Source organism: Pelodiscus sinensis, chromosome 11, assembly GCF_049634645.1.
Source record: "Pelodiscus sinensis isolate JC-2024 chromosome 11, ASM4963464v1, whole genome shotgun sequence".
Taxonomy (NCBI): Eukaryota; Metazoa; Chordata; order Testudines; family Trionychidae; genus Pelodiscus; species Pelodiscus sinensis.
This window is the reverse complement of record NC_134721.1, coordinates 31858897-31875002: the sequence shown is the minus strand read 5'-3', so window position 1 is coordinate 31875002 and position 16106 is coordinate 31858897. Positions and strand designations below refer to the sequence as shown.

Below are 16106 nucleotides of genomic sequence, written 5' to 3'. Positions count from 1 at the left end.
GAGCTGACAGCTATACCAGATCCCTGGACTAGGTGGGCAGTTCCATATTCCCAGAGGAGGCAGGACCAAGGGCGGAAGGGGAAAGGCTGAGGTCAGCTGCAGTGGCAGCCAGATCCCCAGGTCCCTTTGAATCACTGGGTCCGAGGACAAATGCCCCCTTTGACTCCCCCCACCCTCCCCATTGGTGAGCCCAACTATCAAATTTCATGAGCCTAACACTATCTTCTCCACAAGCATCTACTGCTATAGCGAACTAGCCACACTCAGCCGGCCAAATAGCCACATGTGACTAGTGTGTTGGACACCATGAATCTACAGCAGGGCTGGGCAAAAGGGCCTCCGCAGGCTGGATCTGGCCTGCCAAGCGGGTTGATCCAGCCCACAGAGGCCCTGCCACTCCCCTGCCCTCAGGCAAATTAGGGTCTGGGGGGCAGGGGAGTGCACGGAACTTCCTTCCGCCCTGCGAGGAGCATGTGGCACTTCAAAGTGCTACGCGCTCCTCGCAGGGCAGGAGGAGACGTCACGCACTCCCCCACCCCCAAGGCCTGATTGCCTTGGGAGCGGGAGGAGCGTGGGAAGCCTCTTCCCACCTTGCCAGGGGCATGGGTGCCTAGTGGGGGCAAAGGGGCTCCCCCACCCCTAGACCAATCATGGTCTAGGAGTGGGGTAGCCCAGAAGCATCCTGGCCCCACCCCTTCTGGCCAGCCCAGCCCAGCTCAAAATTATTGCCAACCCCAGATCTTCAGCAACACACATTGGGAAAGCATAGGGTTTCTGCATTTACCAACAAGTCAGAATTGTCAAAAAGTCACTTACTTCAGGAATACATGTTGCTTTTTTAAATAGCTTAGGAGAAGATAAACGCCCCTTCCCTCTTCAAAGAAATTTAGCATAGATAATATAAGCAAATTGCAGAACTTGAAATCTCAACAATTTTCTCATGGCAACTACCATAGGGCAAATTTTAATAAGGTAAGTTGTGTCACAATATACACATGAACCTCTTTTATCCGGCAACCCTGGGCAATACAGTATGCTGGATTAAGGAATTTTTGGACCAGGGAGGGCACTGGGGTGGGGACTAAGAGAGGAGGAGGGTGAGTGAGGAGGTTCAGGTGGGGCATTTACCCAGGAGCACAGATAGCTCTGTGCCCTAACCCCCCAGCATCACATGGGAGCAGTGAGGGGAAAACCTCCAGACCAGCATTGTGCTGCTATTCCTCTAGCTAGGGGAGAAGGGGGTGGCAGCATGCAGAGCTGCTTCCCTTCCCCTCTCCCCACCACGGTCTGAACCATGGGTGTTCCTGGATCAGGGACACCCAGAATGTGGAGGTTCAGGTAACATTTCAAGCAATACACCTATCAATTTCATGTCAGAGTTAGAAAGCTAGAACAAGCCAACCTTCTTCCTTCAATGTATAGTGGAATGCTAAGTTATGGATAGAAGGGAAAGCTATTTTACATTATGAAAATGGTTGCCTTCTCAGAAGAACAGGAGTGATGGTAATACTGTCACTAAATAAATTCCCCTGGGAAAAAAGTAAAGCAATTCAGAGTCCAGATGAGATTTTTTTGCTCATCCTTTTTTTATGAATCATTACACAAATGTGTTTTATCATCTGGTCCGCTGACCCAGTTACAAAATGAGAAAGAGCTCATACTTTAATTATTTCCATGTTTTTCTCTAAGAAAAAAGTTGCTTTAGCTTTAAGATACTATTATGATATATATTTATTATTAATTTAAGATTGTTTTCCCCTTTGCAGCTTTACACCATATCTTGGCCAACAGACAACCACGTAATACTTGGTTTTTCCTCATGAGTGTCTAATTAACTGGTATAACTTCACACCACACTTGTTAGTGACTTTCTTGGTCTCATCAATCTAATCTAAAAATAAACTTTTTTCCATCAAACTCAATTGCATTGAAGTACAGCCCAGAATACCTAAAATATTACTCTAAGAATTACATTGAGATATTAGAAGATAATTTTTTCTAAAACACAAACACCAGAACAGGTTACAAAGGAAAATATAAAAAACTCATTAAGTTAGATATATTATTAAAATTCTCCTCTACCATCGCTCTTTGTACTATATCAGCTACCTGCTTAATTTTATAAGCTCAATGCCTCTTTATAGACTTTTTCTTATCTTCCTTATTTTTCAATACCAGAAGAGCTTTTTGAAAGTATGGAACAAGTGTTTGTGAAAAATGTAATGGAAAATGTTTTTCAATTTTTGGTTAGAATTTTTATCTCTTCCAACTCAGTTGCAGTCTGAAATCATCCTTGATTTAAGCAAGTCCCCAATCATTTCTGAAGACATATAATTGACAGAACTGGGTTACATAGTTTGTTGTTGTTTTGGCCTGTTCCTGGGATTAAACAACACACTTTCCAGAGTATTAGTTTTCCTCTTTACAACTTTAGTTATTTTTCCACCATTCATTCATAAACAAGAGTCATCCTATTTAAACTAGACAGCCTGATCCTTTTGAGTAGAATTTACTTTACCAGATTTGCTCCTGCTGTCCTTTGAGATTTAGGTACTACTTATATACATATTTTTGTCAGGAGAAGTTTATTTTACCATTTCTTGTGCAACATCATCAGGAGTTTCCTTCTCCAGATCAAAAGTAAACTCAATGGCTCCATTATCTTTGGGTTTTCCTTTCAGTTTCTTAGGATCTTCTACCCAGAGTCTTAAGGCAATAGAAGATTTCCTACCATGGTCTTCTTCTGCAAGTTCCACTCTTACCCCAGTATCTTCAGCAAAAAAGGCATGGCTTAATAAGTCTTTAATTTCATATCTGGAACAGATGATGTCCAAAAAGAATATCAAATACTGCATAATTTAAACACTTTCAATTAAGTATTTATTAACATAAATAGAAAAGCCCTCTAAAGGCCAAGTTAACAACAAAAACAACACTGTCAACATGAATCCATAAGATATTTGTATTCTTAGTAGGCAGAAGCTGTATGTCTAGTATTTTTAGGAATCCTTGGGAATTGGACATTTGCTATTTGGCAGAGTTTCAGCATTATTCATTTATGTACCAAGTGCTCCAAAGTGCAGAGGGAAACAGAAATGCAGTCCCTTCCCCAGACTACTTACAAGTCTGGAGTTCAATATGACGCAGGTGAGAGGAGGCCCCTTATCAGGGACACAATTCTGGTCTACAGCAGGAATTCCCATGCTACAAAGGCCCCCAGAAGTTAATTTGTCTCGACTTTGGCTTCAGTCCCAGGGGGAAGGACTCAGGGCTCTGGGCTTCTGTCCCAAGCAGTGTGGCTTCAGTTGTCTGTCCTGGGCCCCAGTGAGTCTAACACTGACCCAGTTTGGTGGGCCCTCTGAAACCTGCTTGTGTTCTCCCTGGAGTCATGGTGGAGAGCAAGGCCAGAAGGGACCACTATGAGCACCTATTCTGACCAGAGACTGGAACCTGAAGCTAGACAAATTCAAAGAAGTTGTCATTTGTTTGGTTGATTTTTAAACAGTGAGTCAATCACTGGAATAACTTATCAAGGTGTATGGTGGATTCACCATCACAAAAAGCATTTAAAGCAAGACGATCCTTTAGTTCCACCCTGAATGACTGTGCTCATAGCAGGAACTGTGGAATGACTTCTAAGACTTCTTCTTAGATGGTCAGAAGAAATCAGAATGGTCATTTCTGACCTTTATCTATAAAGGGGAGGGAAGGTCTGGCCAATTTTATTATCATGATCTTTGTTGCTTGTGATAGAAGCAGTCTTGTATCCTTCATATGGTGTACAGGTTTGTGTGCTTTCTTTTATATAATGGCCACCCAGAGATATATTTAATACATCTAAATATAAAAATGAATTTTCAGACAAAACTTTGAAACAAACCTTTCTTCTTTATTTTTGCAAATGCACTCCCCAATTATCTCCTTAATTTCAGGATCTGTAACTTTCTCAAAACTTGCTGGCTTGACACCCTAAAAAGAAAGGGAAAGTCATTAGTTTGATCAAGAATTGCAATAAGTCTGCAGGAATGTTAACCGTGGAAAAATTGTACTAAAACCCAAGATAATACTTTAAACCTAAAGAAGTGGTTAATTTGGAATGGAAATAAGAAATTAGACAACTTCCAAAACTAAATATATCTGTGTTTTGAAAGAAGCGGATTAATTTGTGTGTGCCAGTCTGCAATTCATCATAAAAATCTCCCTTGTCGTTATTACCAATACTTGGCAGACTTGCTTTATAACCCTGATCGGACTCTGTGGCCAATATAAGAGGGGAAGTGCCAATGTAATCCCTGCCTCTAAAGTAGGCAGCAGAAGCTGAGGTACAGGCTGCTACTCACAGAAAGCTCTAAAAGCTGGAGAGAGATAACAGAGAGGGTATGAGTTGTGGCAGGAAGAGAACACAGTGAAAAAATACCATGGCAGTCAAAGATAATCTCCCCGTGCTTGCTGATAACACGGGACCCGTCGCCAGCCAAACAACACTCTTTATAGGATGAACATATCCCAAGACTCTTACCTGAACAGAAAGACTGTGTGTGTACACGAGAAAATTCTAAGTCTCAATCTACAGTACAGTTTGCATGCTCTTTTGTCTTTTCTTGATGTCCCATGTGGAAACAAAATAATTAAAAGAAAACTGCACAGGTGATATGTAACACACAGCAGTATATTCCCAATACCTACTGTGCTAGACAAGGACACCAGTACATTGGACTTCAGGCTGTGACCAAGGCTATATTGCCTTGGAGATTAGCCGTACAACTCTTCAGAAAAGTTCTGCTCTTAGACGCTGATACTGCAAAGCAAGCAAGCACCCACAACTTCAATAGGACTTCAGCATGTTTAAGTATGCTGCTGAACTAGGACCAGGGCTACCAAACGTGGGGAAAAGGGGAGGGGAGAGCAGCTGCTCTGGGGTCTGGGGCTCCTAGCCACTGCTGCCATCGCCTTGACAGCAGCAGCAGCCAGAGCTCTAGGCCCTTTAAATCATTGCCAGCATCATGAAGCTCAGAAGAACAGGCTAGGGAAGGCTAGCCCGCCACCTCACCCCTTCTGACTGAAGCCCCACTCTTTCTGAGGGGCCCAGAGCCGACTCCCCCCACAGCGTCTGGCGAAGACTCTAGTCAGCCCTGAATGGAACCTTCAGTAAATGTCCTGATAGAATTTCAGTGGAAGCTGGGCATCTAGCTCCCTGGAACACCTATGAAAATCCTACCCTCAGCCTTCACTTTGAAACAACGTTCAAGGTCTGAGGGCTCTTTAGCCTTAAATTTGGATTGTGTCTGGTCTTTGTTTTCAGCCTGCCCACCTCACTTTCACCTTCTACTCAAAAGCTTCAGACATGTAATCTATGCTTTTTGAGAAATCATGGAGTGGTCATACAAAGAGATGGAGCCTTCCAGAGTTTTCCTCTGACAGCAAGGAGAAAGAATTGGTAAAAGGAAAATATTCTACAGGCAACAGGCTGTGGTGATCCATAAAACAAAAATACAAAAAAAGGACAAACTGAGTGTATGTAGCTCTGATTAATCACATCTGAATGTTAATGATTAGACTAGGGAACTTTTGGGTATAATAAAAGGGGGTGCCAAATGATATGCAATATTGGATCTGATCAAGGGTCTAAGTTCATTTTATTTAAACTACTGTGTCTCTCCCAGACTTTCCCTGGAAGGACCTCCAACTGGGCAATAAAATAAAATTTAAATTAACAGATTTTTAAGTATTAACCCTCTATGACCTAAAATGCTTATATTAAGCAATCATAAGCGCTTACGTTAAGGACAGGTCAGTATCTAGACTTCCTAGTGAGGATAACCTTGACAACCAGTGTAAAATGACCAACAGCTTGTCAACTTTTGCATTGACATTATGTGTGAAATATTTGTGGTCCTGCCAAGGGCTGGCCTTTGAGAACCCCGAGCAATTTGGAGCTCAGAGGTGGTTATAGCACCTATGATGGGCAGCTATAAACTTCTTTCTAGATAGCTGTCTACAACTATGCCTACTCACCCTGGGAACTATCATTAGCTACAGGAGTAGCTTCTTAACAACATGAGACACAGCTTATTAGAGTATATACAGCACAGAGGGAAGATACTTGTCTACAGTAGGATAATCACGGAAAGGGAAGGAGGAAGGAAGAAGCTTAACAGTCTAGAATGTAGCTTAAAATGGGCCAATACAAAAAATAGGAATTATTTAATGTGCTGCAAGAGAACAAAGATTAGGTTCAAGAACTGAAGTTTCTGAAAGTCAGTTAACAACTGTTGCAATTTTATTGTAAGCCTCATGACATTTGTTGTTCTTAAAGCTCAAGCTCCTGTTTTATGAAAAAAATCTCAGCTTCTAGTTAAAAAAAAGTTTGTAAGACTTCATGGTTATAGGCCAAATTCTTGGAAGTGTTTCCCTAGTGTGTCTGAAAGGTTCAAAAACCAGAAAAAAATAAAATGAATCCAGTAGTATATATTTGTATACAATAATTAATTTCATTAATTTGGGGGACCCGACTCAAAGTTTTTGAACGCTTTGGGTTGGCAATATTGTAATGGGCTGTTCAACAGGCTTCCAAATGAACTAGAAGAATTATTGAAACAATAAAAACTAGATTGAGCAATACTAGAAAGTTCATGGGAGGAAACAATTTTGCATTTGGAAGATGATGAGCTGGAACAAAGATATAATATTTACCTTTTATTTCTACATCTCTGACAATTGGTCTGAGACTAATGGTTAATTGGAACCAATGACCTGGAGAATAAGAGACATTGCTCAATATGATGTCATGTTAGTTTTTAAAATAAATTAGTTTAAAAGCATTGCTTTACTGCATCAACATCTGAATCCTCCTGCCAATTTTGTGGTTTTACCATAATTTTAGGACTGTTTCTTTTTCCCTCTACAGGGGTGGAGAAGACTCAAACAGGGGGAAACAGCTGACTATACAATGGAAGAGAAAAACCGGAGGAAGGAAAAGTGCTGCCAAATACATCAAATGCTTTTAAAAAAAAGCATTTTTAATCTTTTAGTTATGGTAATGTACTATATGAAGTTTTTTAAGTTGACTATGTTTCTTTAAAATGTCTCTTGACTCTCTAGTCAAATATGCCAGATATTTTTAACTGTCTTGGTTTCTGAATGGTCTTAACTATCTAAGAAATTCTTTTTCAGATAGAATAGTGTCTCATTACAGTATGCTGCTACACATTGGACCTCCCTGGTCCGGCACCTTTGGGACCAGACTGGTCCTGGACTAGGGAGTTTGCTGGAACAAGGGAGGTCTGGGGAGGGTTGCCAGCCTCCCCGCTGGACTCCCCTCCCTAGCCATCTGGCACCACTGTCCCCAGATCCCAGGTGTGGCATCCCTGCCAGCCTTGCAAGCTCCTGCCAGATCATGTATGTTGCCAGATCAGAGAGTCCCAGACGGCAGAGGTTCAACCTGTATCTGACTTTGATGGCATTCAACTAGTCTACTATATATCTTAGAGAGTTTGTCTGTTTGTTCAAGAACTGCTCCTGAACAGTAAGAGCTAAGGCTAGGACCATCAGATTTGGTATACAGCTGTCTCTTATGATAGCTTAAAGCAACATCAGGGTTTGGTTGTGCCAGGAAATTAGGATGCGCCTAGAAAGGCATTGCTTCTCATAAAACCAAACAGAAAAGAGATACAACCACCAAATCAAGTACAGTCCTGAAAATTGACATAACTCAGCGAATGTTGAAGAGACTGAACCAAGATGAGCCAGAAAAATAGGATGAACCTGGAATAGAATTGCTTCTCAATAAACCTTACCAAAAAAAAAAAAAAAAAAAAGAGATAAAATGGAAAAATTTGGAGTAAGAATGTGAAGGTGTAACTGTATACACGGTTAACTGATTAGTTAATGGTCACGGTTACACACAGGCTCCCGGTATACATGGGGATCCCGTCTGAAAGCTGACCACCCTGGCTCCCGAGAAGTCAGCTGATCCCCACTGCTGTCATCTCTACCCCTCCCTGGTGTGTAACCACTGAAATTTAATTAGGCACATTTTAACATCTCTAATTTGTAGTAGTGCTCTATTTTGGCACAGCTAAATCAATGCTTAAGATTTGAGAACCACAAGAAAATGTTATTGGAAACCAAATTGACTACAGCCCGGGTTTGTTAAAACAGTGAATGACAACTGTTCATAAGGATGAAGAAAAATATGCTTAATAGAATTCCCATTTAAAAATAAATGGAAAAATGTTAATCCTTTTTTTAAAGAAATCCCAAATAAAAGTTAACTTTATAAAAAAAACAAGCCCCAGAATCAAAGCTTTTGTTACAGAAAACTTCATTCTCCAACTCTTAAGATTGTGAAGGAATCCTTCCGTTCATGTACAAACTCAGTATTTGCGGATAGCCTGACAACTCTCAACTGCATTGCCATATATCTCAACAGGATATAAATGACAATACCCGCTATGGGTGTGTGCTGACCAGGGGCAGATGAGAGTGCCGCGGGGCCAAGGGCAGCGCCGCAGGACCCCAGGCAGCGAAATTTCATGGGGCCCCCCCCTCTGACAGGGCGCATGCACCGTGGCGCCACAGCGCATGAGCGGGGCTTTGGGAAGCACGGGGCCTGGGGTAGCCGCCCCGCTCGCCCTACCCTAAATCCACCGCTGGTGCTGACCAAAGTGCAGAAAGGGAGATTACGAAGATCAATTTGCAAGTGGCATCTCATTGTTTTTTGGGTGGGATGGCTACCATTTCTTCTTCCTCCCACCACAATCATACCCCTGGCCAGAAAGAAATATCACTGACTAATCTATCTACCACACCAAAAGTTTGGACCCTCAAATGGTAGAACTGACCAAAACCAGAGGATGAGAACTGTGATTTAGTAAGGGAGCTGGTGTTTAGATAAATCTTTTCATTGCAATTTCATGGTGGAAAGCTATGTGACACAGATCGTTACACATTTTCAGCTACTGTAGTTTGCTAAAAGCCGTTAGCTATTTCTATCTTGATTATACTTGTCAGAAAGAATGGGTAATCAAAACCATAACATGTTACAGCTTACTGCTTTCTGGAGAACTCATGCGCACATATCAATATAATGAAAAGAAACTGACAATGGAGATAACTTTGGACATATTACCAAAGAACCTTTAATTAATTGGTATAGCTTCCCCAAGAGAAATACTTTGCTTACATATCTAGTTGGGCTTCCTGAGATTATTCCAGCTTCTTTAAGTCCCAGATTATCCCATAAGTATCATGACATGAATTAACCATGTGGGAAATGTAAGCCACTCCACAGCACAGCTCAGTTTAGTTCGGTTTTCCAGTCAGCATGAGCTTTTTACATTTATGCAATTTGTCTTGCATTTGGACATCCCGATGGAGTCAGTCATCTAGAGCAATGCTTCTCAAACAAGGCCTTCGGGACCCACTGATCAACTCCTTCCTTTTTTGCCCAACCCCAAAATTTTTAAAATCAAAATAGGGGTCCTCAATTTGTTAAAGTTTGAGAATTGCTGATCTAGAGAATAAATCTGCGGCTTTACAGAAAGTCTCATTTGACAGACAGCTCCATCGGACCGATAGCTGTGAGCATAGGACAAAATGAACAACATTGAACAGCAGCTGACTGAGTTAAATACTGCTTTGGAACCAACATTTCAAAAAGGCAGTGTCAACTTCCTAAATGCTGTGACACATTAATGCCTCTCATGCATGAAGATCCCCATGCACGTCTACAAAGCCACCCCCTTCGCTCCTTAAAACTCTTTGTCATGATGCCTACAACAGTCTCGACAAGCAGATAGGCAGCTGGCTGGATGAGATCACTGCCCATCAAGTGCTGTTTCATGGTTTCTTTCTGCTCCCATCTGTCTCCACATGTTGTCTCTTGTTTCGACGTTCTTTGGGACAGAGGTCTGTTTGTACAGCAGCTAGCACAAGGGAGTCTCAGTCCATGTTTAAATAAAACAGCATGTCTCCTTTAAGTGCAGGGATAGGAACAGGGGAGATGTTGAGTACTAAGACCCAGGGAAAGCATGGTTTCCGCTAGGTCTTTTGGCCGGCAGCCTTTTTGTGCCAGCAGCCTTGGGGAACCAGGTAAGCATGGGAGCTGGGGATGTTGGGGGCCAGAGTGGGAAGGGGAGGGAGGCCGGGAGCTGAGTGTTTGTAGGGTTGCCAGGTGCCCAGCATTTTCGCCTCCTTGCCAGGGAAAAAAAAATCAGAAAATACCAGACATTTTGAGTGTCCGTTATTTTCTGAATTTTTTTTACCGGACGGGAGCCGAAAATACCGGACTGTCCAGGTGAATACTGGACACCTGGCAACCCTATCAAAAGGTCTCCAACTGGTTTTAAAACACTCCCTTCTCCACACAAGAGTGTATCCCATTTATAAGCAAATGTATGCTGACTTAGTACAATGATTTGTTCAAAAGCTCACAGTAAAATATACGTGGAGCCAGAAAAGGCAGCCATTAGATACTGGGTTTTCATGTCATTGTCACTTAGGGCAGGTCTCTGGTACAGGGTAATGTTGACCTCACTTATGCAACCCCAGCTACGTGAATAACGTAGCTGGTTGCTGCAGAGTCTACACTGTAATGAATGAAAAAGATAAACTCTCCTGTTGACTTCTCCCTTACATTTCTCATCCCATCTGAGGAAGTGGGTTTTGCCCACGAAAGCTCGTGATATATATATATATATATATATATATATTTTGTAGTTGCTAAGGTGCTACAGGACTACTCTTTTTTGTTTTTTAAGTTACAGACTAACATGGCTACCCCTCAGACTATTTCTCATCCCAGTGGAGTACTATAGTCGATGAGAGAGCGATCAGAGGTCAATTTAGTGGGTCCAGATGAGGGATGGTAGAGTATAACCGAAAACCGTTTAACCAACAAGCTGATGCTTATCAGTTAATAGTGACGGTTACACTCAGCTGGCTGCAGGGGAGGTGGCTTTGCTGTGGCAGGGCAGCAAAGCCTCCACCCTGGGAGCCGGGTGGGAAAGAGCTACCTGCTCTGCTCCTGCAGAGGAGGTTTCAGTGCCTTAGTGAAGCCTCCTCCCTGGAAGCCAGGCTGGCAGGGACTGGCAGCCCTGCTCACAGGGAGGCTTTGCTGTGGGCTCTGCAGTATAAAGCTAAGCTAAGCTTTATACTGCAGAGCACACAGCACGTGTAACCACTAGGCTTTTTAGTGGTTACACGGTTACCCTATTACACAATTTTTAACATCTCTAGTCTAGACCCACTAATTCAGCTCCCGGGGAGAATCAATCGCCATGCGGCGATGCCCCAGTACGTGTAGATAAGCCGGTAGGTGGCATCTCAAAAAGAAGTTTGGATACTGAGTAAAGGTACAGTACATGGTTGTGGTTTCATCAAGTGAGCAAACAGGTTGGCTCCCAAGACAGGGAAATTGCTCTAAATGGTCTGTCTGGAGACTTGCTGATAAGCAAATATAGAAAAAGCTAAGACCATTTTCCCATACTGAAAAAGTAAATTAAGGGCATGAACACAACAGCTGGGGTGTGTTCCAGTGGTTCTTCCCCTACCAGGTCGCTCTTACCAAAATTTCACTTTTGCTTCTCTCTTCTTAACAGGGAAACATTCTTAAATTCCCACATTGGTGAGAAGCTCATTGGAGAAAACTAATCTACCCTCCTATGCCCAAACAAAAAGCTGTGTGCTGTGGACTGAGAACCACTAATTCTCTTTGGTCCAAAATAATTGAACTTAGGGTACGTCTACACAGCAGGGCTAATGTCAAATCAAGCTATCCAACTTCAGCTACGTCAATTGCGGAGCTCAAGTTGAAATAGCTTAATTTGGCTTTTGGCACTGTCTACACAGCAAGAAGTCTAAGGAAGAACACTTTTCCTTTGACTTCCCTTATTCCTTGTGAAATGAGAGTTACAGGAATCAGAATAAGTCGTCCTCCAGCTCAACATTATTTCAAAATAAAGGCTTGTAGTGTAGACACACACTATTCTGAAATAACGCTGCTGTGTAGACATACCCTTAGTTTTTTTTTGACACTTTGCAAAAGCCATTTACATTGCAGAAGGGAGGGGGTGGAGGGGTTGGAAAAGGATGAGGGAATCCACCTGGCTAGGACTGAAGGATGGACTGGGTGGAGAGAAACAGAAATAAGGGGCTTCTTCATATAGTCACCGGCTGAGGTAAATTATCTCCATTTCATTATGTAATGCCGATTGCAGAGTTTATTTATAGTTAGTATGGTGATTGTTAAGTTTGGCTCTTATTAGAGTGCACTCAGAGCTTTTTAAAATTGTTAAATCTAAAAAGTAATTAGAAATAATTAAAAATATTACCTTATAACATAGGTGGATTGCAGCACAATGCAATATCCGGTTAAAGAAAAAGTGTTTTTTTTTTAAATTTTGAGTTCTACTATTTTATTGTTTTATTTTGCTCCACCCACCCATGTCTTCTAGTAGGCAGTTACAGGCAGTCCCCGGGTTACGTACAAGATAGGGACTGTAGGTTTAGTCTTAAGTTGAATCTGTATGGGTACGTCTACACTACAGCGCTAGTTCGAACTAACTTAGTTCGAATTAGTTAATTCGAACTAAGCTAATTCGAACTAACGCGTCTAGAACTAAAAACTAGTTCGAATTAGCGTTTTGCTAAATCGAACTAGCAAGTCCACATTGAGTGGACTCTGAACAGGGCTTAAGGATGGCCGGAAGCAGTGCCGGCAGGGCATCAGAGGAGGACGTAGAGCGTGGAGATGCTGTCTCAGGCTAGTCGAGGGCGGCGCTTAAAGGGTCCTGACCCCCACCCCGGACAGACAGTTCTAAGGGGTGCCCCGCTTACAAACCAGTCCTGGCTTGGAGTGCCCGAAGTACCCACACTGGGCACATCACAGCACTCGGCCATCAGCCCGGCTGCACTTGCCGCAGGCTGCCATCTGGGGAGAGGGGGCAATCGGGGGGGCTGCAGGAGAGCTTCCACCCCCAGAAGCCCGCAGAGCCAGCCCAGTCCTCCCCATCGGGGGCTCGTACCCCATTCCTCCCTCACCTCCTTCCACTTACCCTTCCCTAGCCCCCCTTCTTATTGATGTACAAAATAAAGGACACGTGTGTTCAAAAATAGAAACTCTGTTTATTTAACAAAACTCGGGGAAACTGGGAAAAGGAGGTGAGAGAGGGGAAGAGAGAGGCTGGGAGAGGGGAGGGGGAAAACTGGGAGGAGGGAGCTGAAAGGGGGAAGCAAGGGAAAGGAGGGGGTGGGGAAACTGAAGGATCAGGGGTGGGGGTCTCGCCGGGCCGACCGCCTCCCAGTACGGCGAGGGAGGGGGCCTCAGCGTCCCCGGAGGGATGGGGTGGAGGGTGCGGAGGTTGAGGTGGGGGGTGTGGACATTGAGGAAGAGGTTGTGGGGGTTGAGGAGGGAGAGGTGGGAGGGGGAGCAGGAGTAGGAGGAGGGACAGCAGTTGGGGGACAGCTGGTGCAGGATCAGCACGGGGCACCATGCTCTGCAGCAGGAGCTGCAGGTTGGTGCTCAGCCCTCGGAGCTCAGCCAGCAGCTCGTGGCGGACCTGCAGGTCTTCCCGCATCCACGACCGTAGTGTGCGGTGCACGGCTTGCAGGGCCCCAAGGTGCTGGTCCCAGTATTCCTGCTCCATGCTGGCGGTCCGGAGCAGGCCGCGGGTGCGGGAGCATGTCCCGGGCGGGGTGGTGCGCCCTGCACGAGCAGCTGGTGCAGCTGTAGAGAAAGAAGAGAAGTGGTCAGTTCTCCCTGGGGACGCAGAGGATGATGCCCAGCCCCCTCCCCAACTCCGCAACGTGAGGGTGACCATGTCCTGCACCGTCACAGCCACTGTGCTTGTACAGAGGCCATGGTCAGGATGTCTGGCTCTCCCTGGGACTGGGAGCTGCCCCAAGACCGCACCCATGTCCCTGTGCCATGTATAGTGTGGCCGGGGCGGCGGAAGGGGAGATGTCCCCTGCCTCCGTGTAGAGGGGACATGTGAAGGGAAATCATCCTGCTGGGTCCTGCCCCGGGGTCGGGAGCATGTCACGTCTCTTTGCACAAGCATGTGCCTATTGGGCAATGGCCCCTGGGTGTCACGCAGCTGGAGCCACCTGCCCAAGGGTGGCATGGCACGTGCTCGCACGTGCACAGGTGTCTGCGTGATCCGTGGAAGGCATGGCCCAGGTGCGCGGTCCCTGGTCTCCCTCCCACCTCCCCCCCGAACTACTTAATTCAAACTACTTACCTGGTACGGTCTCCCTGGATGACACTGCTGGCGGTGACCCTTCTGGTGTGCCCAGGTCAGGGCCCTCGGGTCCCGGCTCGATGTCCCCCGGGCTGGCACGGACCGCCCTGCCCCCAATAGTTGGTGGAGGGCAGTGAAGTAGGGGCAGGTGGCAGCCCCTGCAGCAGCGCCGCCTCTTGTGGCCCTGGCGTACGCCTGGCGCAGCTTTTTAATTTTAATGCGCACCTGCTCCTGGGTGCGCCTGTGTCCCCTGCTGGCCATGGCGGCTGCTATGCGCCCATAGACGGCCGCATTCCTCCTCCTAGTGCGGAGATCATGGACGTTGGGGGCCTGCCCCCAAACCTCAATGAGGTCCATGACCTCCGCACTAGACCAGGAGGCCGCGCGCCGTCTACGGCCCCTGGCTGGCTCCTGGGTGCTGGGGGACTGGGCAGGGGACGTGTCACTGGCACTGGCCGCCTGGCTCATCCTGCAGCCACTGGTTCGGGGCAGAGACTCCGGGCAGGGCTGGCTGACTCTAGTGCCGTCTGGCCAGAGTCTACCCCTTTAAGGGCCCGGGGCTGGGGGAGAGGAGAAGAGTTTTCCTGGTTGTAGCCAGAGAGGCCACCAGGGAAAGCTGAGGAGGGCTAGCCTCCCACTAGTTCGAACTAAAGGGCTACACAGCCCTTAGTTCGAACTAGCTAGTTCGAACTAGGCGTTAGTCCTCGTAAAATGAGGTTTACCTAGTTCGAACTAAGCGCTCCGTTAGTTCGAATTAAGTTCGAACTAACGGAGCGCTAGTGTAGCGCCTAGGAAAGTTAGTTCGAACTAACGTCCGTTAGTTCGAATTAACTTTGTAGTGTAGACATACCCTGAGTAAGTCGGAACTGGCGTCCAGATTCAGCCGCTGCTGAAACTGATCAGTTTCAACTGCGGCTGAATCTGGATGCCAGTTATGATTTACATACAGATTCAACTTAAGAACCCCAGGCGTCCCCAAGTCAGCTGCTGCTGAAACTGATCATCGGCTGATTCCAGGAAGCCGGGGGCAGAGCAACTCTGCCTCGGGCTTACTGTAGTCAGCCTCTGGTCAGTTTCAGCAGCGGCTGACTTGGGGATGCCTTGGGCAGAGCAGCTGGGGTGCTCCAGTAGCGCCAAGCTGCTCTGCCCCAGGCATCCTGATTCAGCCGCTGCTGGTCAGTTTCAGCAGGACCAACCCAGCAGCGCCCCAGCTGCTCTACCCCAGGCGTCATGGGCAGAAAAGCCTGGTCTGCTGGGGGGGAGGGAGCACTAGCTGCCCCCCCTCCCCCCAGCAGACCAGGGAGACGGGGAGCAAAGCCTCGGAGGACACCCGCAGCGGGACAGCCCAGGCGCGCCGCGGCTGTCCTGCTGCAGGCGTCCTCCGAGGCTTTGCTCCCCGTCTCCCTGGTCTGACCAGCAGACCAGGGAGACGGGGAGCAGCTTTTCTCGCCCCGGAGAACGCGGGCGGCGGGACCGCGGCTCATCTGGGCCTCCCGCTGCTCCCGTCCTCCGGGGCGAGAAAAGCCCCGTTCGTAAGTCGGATCTGCGTAACTCGGGGACTGCCTGTATAGTCAAACTGGTAGGGTTTTTTTTAAAGTAGATTTTTATCTTATTTAAGAAAATCTTATTATGTACCCATTTTCATGTTCTTTTTCTGGGCTGAAGTGTACCTGGTTTTCCCTTTGAAGAGTTAAATTTTTATTTAGCAAAATAGTTAGAGTGTAAAAAGAACCTAGAATTTACACCCATATTTAACATTCTTTGATTTTGGGGTGTGTGTGTGTGTGTGTGTGTGTGTTTTTTAAACGAGATCAATGGATTTCTGTAGGCCTACAAAACATTTGAGGAAATAAATAATCACATTTC

The 16106-nt window shown here is 45.8% G+C and overlaps 1 protein-coding gene across 15 annotated transcripts in view; it reads right to left on the bottom strand.

The window, feature by feature from the left end:
• Positions 1-16106, bottom strand: part of WNK2 (WNK lysine deficient protein kinase 2) — a 198929-nt gene that overhangs the window by 109840 nt on the left and 72983 nt on the right. For all 15 annotated transcript variants that reach the window (XM_075938948.1, XM_075938945.1, XM_075938946.1 and 12 more), the window contains exons 6-7: positions 3881-3969; positions 2595-2814 (exon numbers count right to left, since the gene is read on the bottom strand). In XM_075938948.1, the coding sequence (XP_075795063.1) occupies positions 2595-2814; positions 3881-3969 (309 nt within the window). The remainder of the gene's footprint in view (positions 1-2594; positions 2815-3880; positions 3970-16106) is intronic.